The sequence below is a fragment of the Lissotriton vulgaris genome, chromosome 5 (assembly GCF_964263255.1).
Source record: "Lissotriton vulgaris chromosome 5, aLisVul1.2, whole genome shotgun sequence".
NCBI lineage: Eukaryota > Metazoa > Chordata > Amphibia > Caudata > Salamandridae > Lissotriton > Lissotriton vulgaris.
In genome coordinates this window covers 1,376,231,814-1,376,243,806 of record NC_141693.1, presented here as the reverse complement: position 1 = coordinate 1,376,243,806, position 11,993 = coordinate 1,376,231,814, and the positions used below count along the sequence as shown (strand labels likewise).

At 45.5% G+C, this 11,993-nt stretch overlaps 1 protein-coding gene across 1 annotated transcript in view; it reads left to right on the top strand.

Annotated features, from left to right (window-relative positions):
* The first annotated feature begins 703 nt into the window (after positions 1-703).
* The window catches only part of LRIG2 (leucine rich repeats and immunoglobulin like domains 2), a 384,256-nt gene continuing 372,966 nt past the window's right edge, over positions 704-11,993 (top strand). Inside the window, exon 1 of the mRNA XM_086923328.1 lies at positions 704-1,049. Coding sequence (XP_086779454.1) covers positions 889-1,049 — 161 coding nt within the window. The 5' untranslated portion in view covers positions 704-888. The remainder of the gene's footprint in view (positions 1,050-11,993) is intronic.

The window sequence follows — 11,993 nt, the reverse complement described above, 5'->3', positions numbered from 1 at the left end:
CCACCTCCCCATTCCCAGTTCACATTCCAACACACCACAGTCAGGAGAGGATCACCAGACCTAGTTTAGACTTAAAAATCCCGCTTGTTAAATGTTATATAACTAAATAGAAGGTAAAGGCTCCAGTGAATATCAAAATATTACTTCTATATTTGAATTACAATGTAAATAACCACAATGGCTTTACAGGAGGTTTCTACACTGACGTGACAAAAGGGCCGACTGGATACTGTTATACCCACAAAGGATGACAAATTATGAAACTAGGAGGATTTGACCACCTGCAAATGGCTGCTCGGTTGGGATCCAAGCGGCTATCCTTCCAAGGTAGTAGGCTGTTTAATTTCGTGGTTTATGTAAAGCGTTACAAATATAAAATTAAAAGGAAATCATATTTTATTTTATTAAATCTATCTTCAGACAAAATGTCAAAGTTCCATTAAGTTTAATATATAGGAATGCACATAAAAATGATTTTCTTGGAATATCTCTGTTGTGAAATGAAATACCAGAAGAAAGAAATGAAAAATGTTAAAAATGTTAAAATGTTGGGAAACGAAATCGCTTTTTCCCCCCAGCTTTGCTGTTAATCAAAAGAAACGTGGGACACTTCAAGATGGCGACTTAGTTCAAACAAAGCTTTCGTTAAACAACCTGTGTGGCTTCCCATGCACACCTTAGGGGCGTGTGTCGGATTAGTCCCATCTCTTTGTCTGTACTTCCCTAGAGCTGGGAGGGGACGGTGGAACGCTCCGATACCGATTTTGCTGCGGCGGACCCTTTTACTTTTCCGCGGCCCCCTTCCACCGCGGGGTGGGCAGGCTGTGATGGTGGAGTGAAATTAAGTACGAACCGGACCTTTTTTGCTTTACGGCGTTCAGAGCTAAGATGGCGGTTCCCTGTGCTCCTCTCTTTCTGCTGCTTTTTCTGTTGCCCCTAAGTACTCCTGCCTGTCCGACCCCCTGCTCCTGTGGGCCCCAGCGTATCGACTGCAGTCGGAGCAAACTCTCTCGTCTTCCGGGAGCCATCCCTACGGACACTACCATCCTGTAAGTAATTTATAGAAGGCGCACAATTGTTCTGCTATTAAATGACATCGGTTTGTTGGGGGACAGGAGAGGAGGGATTAGCCGTGTTTTATTTCTTTATTTTCGGGTGGGGAGGCGTTGTGTGTTGTGAAATGGAAACGTTCACTGTAATACAGACTGATTGTCCTGTTGGAAGTAAATGAAGTTGAATCCAAAGGTATTCACCAACAATTTCCAAGCATCCAGTCGTCCCGGGTTAAAGAATACGAAAGATACAATCTCAGCATTCTACTACATTCACCAATGTGGCTTTTTGCTTACTTTGAGAGACGGTCTCTGATTTTTGCAAACCAATGGAGTGATGAAATTAGACTTTACAGGGTGGGGGAATTGGAAATGTTCCATGGGGCAAATTCTTGAGATTAATGGGTGGCATGCCATGTTTGTTGGCTTTGACTCATCCTTTTAGTGATTCTCTATTGTACTATCACTCTGGGCCAAGCTCCCTTTCTCCACAAATCTGTATATTTCCATGCTAGTCACTGTATACAGCATCCTGTGTGGTGTGCTGTATGGTATGGGATTTGCACCTCTGTAATTCAAGGACATCCTGGCACTCCTGCCTGATTGTGGCAGACGGGTGATTCTGATTGGTGATCATTCCCCACTAACAATGATTCTAGGCATGCCACTACACCTAGTGCACACTTCACAGATCAGACATAAGTTGTCCACTAGTGCTTAAAAAGTTCAGAACGTGAGGGTGAATGTACTTAAACCAACTCTAGGGAATACGCACCAGTTCACAATATACGATCTGTTTTCATCAGATAACATATCATATCGTTTCTTTTTATTTAGTTATCGTTATGTTGTGCTACCTTTTAACTATATTGCAATTTTGATATTTCTTTCGTATACTCTGTGGTCTGGAGGGAAAAAAGTGAACACCCACTCCATTGTACTGTTTGTGCTCACGATTTGGATAGTTATATTGTTTTCATAATACGTTTTCAAGTACAAGTTTGACGACAGCACATACTTCTAAATGCTCAATCTGTCCATCCTTTAAATTATTGAATCTTGTATAGTGAATATGGCAGTGTTAAGGAAATCGGAACTGTATTAACCGTGGCTCGCTGACTGCATCAATAGTCTGGAAATAATTGTTTAGAATCATCTAAATTGTATTAGTATTAGTGGTGCTCTGAAAGTCAGCTCCCAAAAAAATAATATTAATAAAAAAAAAATATATATATATATATAACTGAAACCCTAAATTAATGCAAGATGCAATACCATATGACAGTAGAGATAGTAATTTGTACTCTCATTGACTATAAAGCACCAAAAATAGTTTGTGATCTACTTGTTGAACCTAGGACTACGGGCCATGTCTTAAGCTTTTCATGCGCTTGACCAACTTTTTGAAAACAAGTGCCTTTTATTTTTTCCTGTGCAGATTATTTCACAAATACCAAATTGTTAATCTAGATTGAAGCTACCACCCCTCAGGGTGGTGATTGACATTTCAGGCACATGTCTGACTTGAAAAGGACCTCTAGTAACGACTTGTGAAGCTACAGCTTCACTAAAGAATTTCAGTGCTTTCGTGTCTGACTTAAGAGGGACCTCTAGTCTTGCTGCTAACTTTGACAAATCTTTACAAAACTTCCAAAAGTAAAGATCATCCATCTCAGCTCCTTCCTGTCAGGGTGATCTGTCAAGCAGGGACCAGGAAAAAAGGGGGTAGGATCCAATACACTTTTTAGGTTTCGCTGGGGGGCGGAGCCGTTAGGCTCCTCCTCCAGAGAAATCTGTAGTTTCTAGTATGGGTGACTTGAACACGCCTCTCTGCTTCATTGGCTAGCTCCATAAATGGAGGCTAGCCATTGGAACAGAGAGGCGTCCGTCAATGCCGGACCAGACACGGGGGCGTTAACGAGATTCTTTGGCTTTTGCCGACGTCACGCGACGCCGGGAACGCCCCCGAGTCTGGTCCGGCCCTGCTGCTGTCCTGCCTTGTGTCCCTCCTCCCGCCGTCCCCACGTTTCCCGCCTCCCTCCCGCCGTCAGTTCCTCTCGTGTCCTCTCCCGCCCCCCTCCCGCCCCCTGTCTCCTCTCCCGCCCCCTCCCGCCGTCCGTTCCCCTCGTGTCCTTTCCCGCCCCCCTCCCGCCCCCTGTGTCCTCTCCCGCCCCCCACTGTCCTCGTAGGTGCTTGTTCTGTCTTCTGTCACTGTCTCTCTCAGTTCGTCTCACTGAGGCCCTGATACGCACCTTTCGCAGGGGAGGGGGGGGGGCGTGCGCTCAGTAGGAGAGAGCATGTAGAGCACTGCTGAGACTGCCCTGTTTTTCAGCTCCTCGCGGGGGATGCTTTCATCGCAAACCACCCCTCCCCAATCCTTCCCGGAAAGCAGTCTGCTGTGATAGGGAGACCTTGTAATCCACGCCTTAGGCCAGGCAAAGCACAGAGGCGTGGCCCCGCTCTCATCGCTGATGATTGGTTAAGGTTGCCTGGCCTCGACAGGACCGCCTCAGGGTGTCAGGTCACGTGCCCCGACCGGCATCTGGAGTCAGCGTGGAGACAGTGTGCAGTGCGAGGCGTCGCTCTGAGGCGCTGCACCTGCCGCTTCAAGGCGCTGCTCCTCGGCGCACCATGCTCCCTGCAGCCTACCTCCTCCTGCTCTCAGCCCGGCTCCTCGCCTGTCCTGCAGCCGCCAGCGGTGAGTCTGCAGCGGACTGTTGCCGGGGCGATGCTCCGCTCTGTGCATGAGACTGACTTTATTATTATTTGTTGAAGCTTTATACAGCGCCCACTCGTCCCGCAGGCATCGTAGCGCTGCAAATGAGCAGCAGCGACGTCACACAGAGTATCAGTCAGTTTTTATTGGGGGGGGGGGGGGGAGGTTGGGATGCCGAGCCCACACCGGGACTAGAACCTGGCTTCGAAGGGGCAGCGCTGGCTGTCCGGTCTCAGCCTCCCCTTAACAGGGATCACAGGGAGGGTTGGAGTCGCTCACCTCACCCGCAGGAGGGGATGCTTCAGCCTCGGGGCCAGACTCCCTCCGGCTATGCATGGCAGACACGTGTCTACTACTGCACCGCAGGCAGAAGCGCGTCAAATAAATGAAGGCATCCTCCTAGTGCAAGCACGGAAAATGTTTAATGGAGGGAATGGAATCAGCACTTTATTCATGTCATTTTGTTTCAAAAGCTTTATTCGGTTTGTCAATAACAACCGTATAAGCAATCATTAAAGTACAAAACTATGGTTAACAGCCCTCAATACATTCATCATGGGTAACTTTATGTACAACCTAAACAAAATGTATTCGTGCAAAATCGCATAAAAGTGCCAAGTGCTAGCTATATAAATTGCATGATGTGCACATGTCGCAATAAGGTACCATATGTAAATGATTTACATGTCGTGCAGATTTTTACCAAAGTGGCAATTCTGGTACACAGGCATCCTTTAAAAAGGGACAATTTATTGTCTCCCAAAACAATTTGCTATTATTGGTAACTGCTGCTAGGCTAAGTTTATCCCATGCTTCAGCTTGGAGTTCTCTTTTTCTGGCCTTGATAACTAGCTAATAATTCAAACTTAAATCTTGGGTATGTGCTGTATTTCGTGGTTTGGTACCTAAGGCCTGCTTCAAACTATGTAGAGCTTGAGTACAGTTTTTATCAAACAATCCTGCATGCACCTGCTTTTTAGGTTTCGACTGCAAAACTGCGCAAGCAGCTTTTGCGCAGGAGAGATCTGATGATTACAGTATGTTGCTCGGCAATCCCGCCCTCTGTTCGATTGGCTAGCTCCATAAATGGAGGCTAGCCATTGGAACAGAGAGGCTAGGTTTCGACTGCAAAGCTGCGCAAGCAGCTTTTGCGCAGGAGAAATCTGATGATTACAGTATGTTGCTCGGCAATCCCGCCCTCTGTTCGATTGGCTAGCTCCATAAATGGAGGCTAGCCATTGGAACAGAGAGGCGTCCGTCATGGCTGGACCAGATTCGGGGGCGTTCCCGAGAATTTTTGGCTTTTGGCTACGTCATACTACGTCAGCCAAAAGCCGGGAACGCCCCCGAATCTGGTCCGGCCGGGCCGCAAGCAAGCCGGAAGTCCTGCCGCCGCTTGTTTGTCCTATGCAGCATGATTGCCTTCTATGCCTTTCTTGAGGTGCGGTTGCTTCCTGAATTGCTTAGGAGGAGCCACGCAGCAAGCATGTCCCGTGAGCTCGCCCGTAAAAAGGAAAGGGTTGGTCGGGGATCTGGCCGCCGGTGTAGCGCTGTGAGATCGTAAGGATGAAGCGCCAACCAGCGATGTGCCCCAGAGTCTATGAAGCGGCACTGTTCTCACCTTGGCACCGGGCGCTTGTGTGACAGGACGCGCCCGGCGGAAGACCCCTGCTGCGATCACTCCACTACTGGATCACTTCCGTAAATGCCCCCTCTGTCTGCAGTCCGATCGGGTGCCTTCTCGTCACCTTGGGTATCCGGCGGTGTAGTTGTCTGGGCCGATCCCCATTCAAGGCAGCTGCAGTGTGTCGCCGTCCCAGCTGTTAGTCATGGGCCGCCATGACACGAACTCACGCGGCAGCTCCGTTGTCTTCAGCGATGCAGCTTTGATCACCATTTCGGTAGTGTTTCTCATCGCCATAACATCAGCAATTTTGACATGTGGTCCTGCAGGACATTTCAGGTTGAGCCAGTTCACAGATCCACACCTGTGGAGATACTGCTATTTTATCTAGTCACATGGTGAGGAATCTGTAGAATGGAACTATCAAGCAGAAGAACAAGGTGCTTGCCTTCAGTAACAATGTTTCTTGTGGATAATCTATCTAACAGCAGATTTCTCGCTGACCCTCCTACCTCCCTATTCTGTGAGTTGGGCTCTTTTTCTTCTGAAAAGGTTCCAATCTAGAGGTCTGCACACTGGTCATTCCGATCTGCTGATAGACCCTCAGTCTGAGGGCACGGCTAGTCTAAGAAAGCAACTAATATCAGCATGAATGGGTGACACTTATATGTGGGATTCCCTTTGTCATTCCCAGAGGAGAATGACGTTTTTGCAGAGCTGCACAACACTATCTACCAGCACTCAGGACTACTGCTTTAAAGTTTGCGCATCCAGGCTGATGCCTGGGGAATATTCACAAGCTGAGTAATCTGTAATTATGTAAGGGTATCCACCAGAAAGATCAGTTCTGAAGGTAAGTAACCTGCTCGTAGGGGAATGCTGGTAGAAGCATTCTACTAAAGCGAGAGAACAATAAACAGTGCAATTTCTAAAGCTAGAAATTGGTTCCCATATAAGTACTATAAGAGTTTCAGAATCACAAAATATGTCCACAGATTACAAACGTTTTTAACAATTGCTAGGCAAGTTGACATTTAGGTTTGCTGCTGTTTGTTGAAATCATTTGAAAAACATTAAAACCATAAGCAGTGCTGACTTGCATACATGGAGCAGTCTGATCAACTTTTCAGGTTAGGGGTTTGGGGTTTGGGTAGTAGCATTATCCAAGATCCCGTAAGCATTTTTTTAATACTATCAGACATTCTTTTCAGCTCCTATAAATCCCACTCCACATTCAGAAACCTAACCCTTCCGCTGGATGTTTTAGCCCATCATTGCTGGCCCCAAGGCAGACTTTGAGCATGAAGGGTATGCTTGTGTCTTCCTCTTGCTGAGACCTGTATACAGTAAGCAATTGCAAAGACACTTTTCCATAGGATGCAGACCCATTAATAGTTTGAGGAGGGCGATCACATAGAGCCTAAATTATAAAGCCCTGGTGGAGGCTAGTCATCCTTGGACTTGACTATCCAAACATCATATTGTTGTTAGCATCTCTTCTTAACGATACACACGAGGTAGACGTCATGTAAAGGGTGAGCTCCGGGTTCTTTTTAAGAAAGCATTTGATTCCTCTTTGTATTGCATTGGTCGTGGATAATACCTGCTGCATGTGCTTTCCTGTGGTTTCTCTTATTGCTGCTCTCCTGTTCAATATGTTCCAGCCTAACATCAAGTACCAAAGCCACTTTTTCCCAGGACAGTGGCACTCCCTGCAGCTTAAAAGTCCCAAATTCAACAGGCCAGATCAATGAAGAGGGAGCTTGGATGATTTATTAGGGCTGATGCTAATATATGCGAGATTAAGATATTTCTTTCTTATTTTTTACACAGTTTCTTCTTTCTTCTTTATTTCTATATCGCTTTAACTGCTGCTCTTCTCTTTGTCGTTATTCCAAAATACTTGACTGTGCCTCTTAAAAGTGTTCAAATCTTATGGATGCATCTCGTTACATATGGTACCCACAATCACTTCAAGTACGTATGTTGTGATCGGTAGTCTCTGTCACCTGCTATACATTCCACCATACAGTTTATGATTCTTTTTTGTATTTGTATTCATCCATTTACACCCTTTTACGTTAAAATAGCTATAGCTTTACTGTATAGTTGCTATAAAAGCTTATAATATGGTATAGTGTGCACTTTAAAAAAAAAATCACTCCACTGCAAACAAAAAAGCATGAATAAAAAACATTGCCATTTACAATGCCAGTAGCTCCAACTCCAACAAATGTGAGACCTATTGCAATGTAAATAACAATGCCATTTATTTATAAGTAAAAAAAAAAAAAAAAGAAATGTCATGAGCAATGCTAATAGCTCTAACTTTTCCAAAGGCGAAACCATTGCATTGTAAATGCTTGTTCACCCATGCATTTTCCATAGGAAAAATTAGACGGACACAGCACAAACAACTAAACGGAATCACACCAAATTTGACAGATATCTACATCTTAACCCAGAAATCATGCTTTTTAGATGTTAACTGCTGCAGTGCATATGATGCAAGCGAAAATGATTGTATCCAACAAGGAGCTTGCAGCCTGCCCATTGCTTAGTATTGGTTGGCTTCATTGTCACTTTTTTGCTGCATTCTAATTGGCCAGCACATGCTGGCTTCATTTCCTCTTCTTTCGGCTGGAGCATGGGCCAAGTATTGTTTACTTCGCTTGATTGCTGTCCCCCTGCTCATCGCGCTGTGATTTGGTTACTACTTTTCTTTTTTCCTGTTCTATTTGAACCTCTGGCCATTTGTATTTATATTTTGCTAGGCCACATGCCCATCAAGCAGCCCTATTATCCTTTAAAATTGATGTTTATTGTGACGTGTTATCTGCTTTCAAATATATTTTCACTAGGACATGGGCGCAATTGCTTTCTTTATTTGATATGATTTTTTTGCAAAGTGCTCAACATATATTTCTTTCACGTATGGGAAGACTTACTGATTTTCTCAGAACCACAGGGTGTTGTGCTTAGACCTAACTAGCATTGGCAATGACTTTGAGACTACTGGCTCTGCCATTGCCTTTTATTCATGTTGTACAACATGTGCATTGCTGACTTTGGCAATGAGTTGCACCGCAGCACCAGGCCCTTCTGAGTACTCTACAGCTTTGCCACCTTCTGCTTGAGGATAGTGACATCGTCCTGCACACCCGACACTCGCGCCTCCGTTATGCGGGACACTGCGTTGCGCAAATCCTGTCGCAGCAGCATCCCACCCAACAGCGGCAATTTTAGCGTCCAGCATGTCTCTCGATTGGGTGATTGCTGCCAGCAATGCTGCATTGTCCGGCGGGGCCACCTGCGTAGAGCCGGCCGCACCGCCCGCCGTCCCCGGGCTGGTAAACTTGTCGATGGGCCCATGCGTGGCTGGGCCACTGCCTCCGTTGCCCCTCATTATTGCGAGCGCCCGCTGGCAACCCGCCTGGGCCCTTCGGGGCGGACCCGCCACCAACTCTCTCGACCACTACAGTCCCGGGCCACCGCCGGTCACAGCACCCCCACGCACCAGCAGCCAGCGCTCCCAGTACCTGGGGCAGGAGCGTCTCGCGGTCAGGGCTGCCTCCAGAGAGCAGGTGTCGTCGTCCAGCAAGGGGAGATGGGGGGTCCACACCACCAATGCCCTCTCTGCGGCCGCTTCACAGTATAGTCACCAGCAACCACTAGACGGCGTTCCCTCCAGGGCTCGCTTACCACCGCTATGCCTCGTGGACCTCACCGGAGCAGACGACCCCAGCAGCCCCTGGGGGGCTGCTGAAGGCTTAAGCTCAAAAGAAGGGGCAGCAATGTGTCTAATTATGTCATGTTGTAAATAATCATTATCACTATACATATCAACTGTTGTAGCAATGCTGTATATCAGCATGGCTAAGAATAATTTAAAAAAAGGACTGTGATACATCCAGTGGTAGTGTAAAACTTATGAGCCATGGCTGCATCATAGTGCTTTTCTAAATTGGTTTTTGCCACACTGCAAAGCATACGCTGTTGTACAGCATCACTAGAAAACATAGCCAAAGCCAATATCTCTCGTAGGTGAGTCCTATTGACTTTGACGACACTTGTAATTTGGCGTAAATCAGTTCAGTATCTTTTGAGAAATTAAGGTTAAAAATGTATTGATACATTGACAGTTGATCCTGCAGAACATAATAAAAAAATTGAGTTATCTGATTGGTCGTGAGTGTGTCTCCCCCCCATCGTCTGACTCGCTCCAACAGGACTCGAGGTCCTGCGGGAGCGAGAGATGCGACGCGATTGGCTGGCTGCAACCTGAAAGAAAATATTACGGCAGACTTTGGAGGACACATGACTCCGTCTCTGTCTCCTGATGTAAAACATGAAGATAGTGGGGAGAGGGTTACTGGTACACAGTGACCCTCTGACTATTTGGGGGGAGGGTTATCCCACAGCACAATTAATATATGTGCCTTATAGTGATCAAGTGCTGTGTTCCTGTGGGACTCCTGCAGGAGTTTCACAAGATACGTAAGGACAAAAAACATTTAAAAATATTTAGTGAAGGTCTCTTGCTGGTGGCTGAACGTTTGGGGGTTTGGGTGCAGGGCCTGACTGCAGGCCAACTGACCTAATTATAACTTTCACAGCTTTAATGATTTGCTTCTGATCTCGCGTACTACAACACTGATTAGATCTAAATTATGTGGCTTTGTAAGTTATTTTTATGTCAGTTACATATAAATGGTTAATTTACCAGTTTATTTTGGTTTGTAAACTATAGTGCTCATTAATTTTTAAAATCTTACTACTTTACTAGCAAATAACCCCACTTTAATTTTTTTTCCTGCGTGTGTGTGTATATATATAATATGCAAAAGAGAAGCAGAGAACTCTGGGTAGTTCCCAAGTTTAGGTGGAAAGCAGCTCCTTTATAGAGCACCCTTAAAACCAGCGACACTCTAAATTTACTCACCTCACATCTGGTTTTCTATCAGTTTGTAAGCATAGGATAAAGGGACAAAGTCTTTTTTTATATACACTGAAAAAACAGATGTTAAAGGGACAATACAGTTAGGTGAAAATGTCAGTTAAAACATAACATTTTGAACAAAACCACTGAAATTCACCAGTTATAGTTCTCTCAAGTAACAATGACTTGTGCCCAAAAATAACTATAACTCGCGCAGTGTTGTCATCAATGATGTCATTTTAGATGTTGGAATCGTGTTATCAGTGATGTCACAGAACGTCACAAGTGATGTAATATGTGAGGTTATAAGCAGTGCTTGGCGAGGGTGCTAGATTATTTTTTTTTTTTGCAGACTTATATGGCGCAAGCTCGACTTGAAGGTGTTGGAGTACTTTACATGGGCACTAGTTATGTGTTACACATTCATTATTTTTTGTTTGTTTTGGTAGGCACAGGGAGATTAAGTGGTTTGCGCAGGATGCTGATCCGAGGCGCGCATTGGTTTCTCAGCTCTAAAATCGCTAGGTCTGGCTGTGAGGCCACCTCCTCTCCCCGGGTATAGTTACTTTTGACCACAAGTTATAGATACTTGAGATAACTAGAACTGGTTGATTTCAGTGGTTTTGTTAATTTAAAAAGGTATGTTTTAGCTAACATTTTAGCGCATAACGTAATTTCAAGAAAACTCTTCAATTTCAACCTTTTTAGGTCTCGCCTGGCGTTGCAGCGCGAAAGCGCTGTCGCCAGCAAGACTTATTGTGATCCTCTTGATTTCCAAGTGGTACAGACCGGTGCACACGCTGCGAATGGGGTCTGTGGACGCGCACGTACCGGCACGCGCACATCTCCTGTCCTGCAGGCAAACCAGCATGCAGTTTCGCTTTCGCCCTATCGTTGGAGCAACCCGCTCAAGAAATGAACATTGATACTGTGCCTTCATCGGCACAATTAGAGGCACAATTAGATAATGCTCATGTATCAGTTATGTTCCTATTGTGAAGCGCTCTGATACCTTTTGGTAGCATGCGTTCTTGGTTAGACCTGTATAGTTGTGGTGAGGGAGTGAGGTGGGCGTGTTGGTAGTAATGTTAGGTTCTAGTGTTGGCCTGCGTGTCGGTGGTTGTTGTGTGGGCTACGAACAAGACAGAATGGATACTACTAACAATAAGGCAAGCTATAGAAACTGGTAGACCAATCAAGAATGTGCATGCACCCTAGAATGCATTCCAAGGCAGGGGTTTCTCCAAGAAACGGCAGTCACTGTCTTTGCTGAAACATGGCCCATAAACAATGCTTCGGAGCCTTTACCTATACCGTACACATATCTTGTACACACATCAGGAAGCAAAGTCCAAGCATCTCCTAGTTTCTTGAGAAGAGCGAAGTCGACGTGTGGCTGCTTTTGATTGGCTGCCCCAGCGTTGGCTGTGCACTGAGCTTTCTCAATCGGATATGAACATGTCACCAGCAGGTTAAAACGTATAGATCTACAGCAGGTCCATTCTAAGGTGCTTTCATCTGCGCCATTCGGGGTGTTTGCTCTTCTACCTGATATATCTAAAGCGCACTTTCTGTTGGTATAGATGGTGTGAGGTTTATTGTGTTTTTAAGCTATTAGAATTGTAAATAACAATGCCTTCTATTTATGTTTTAAAAACGCTA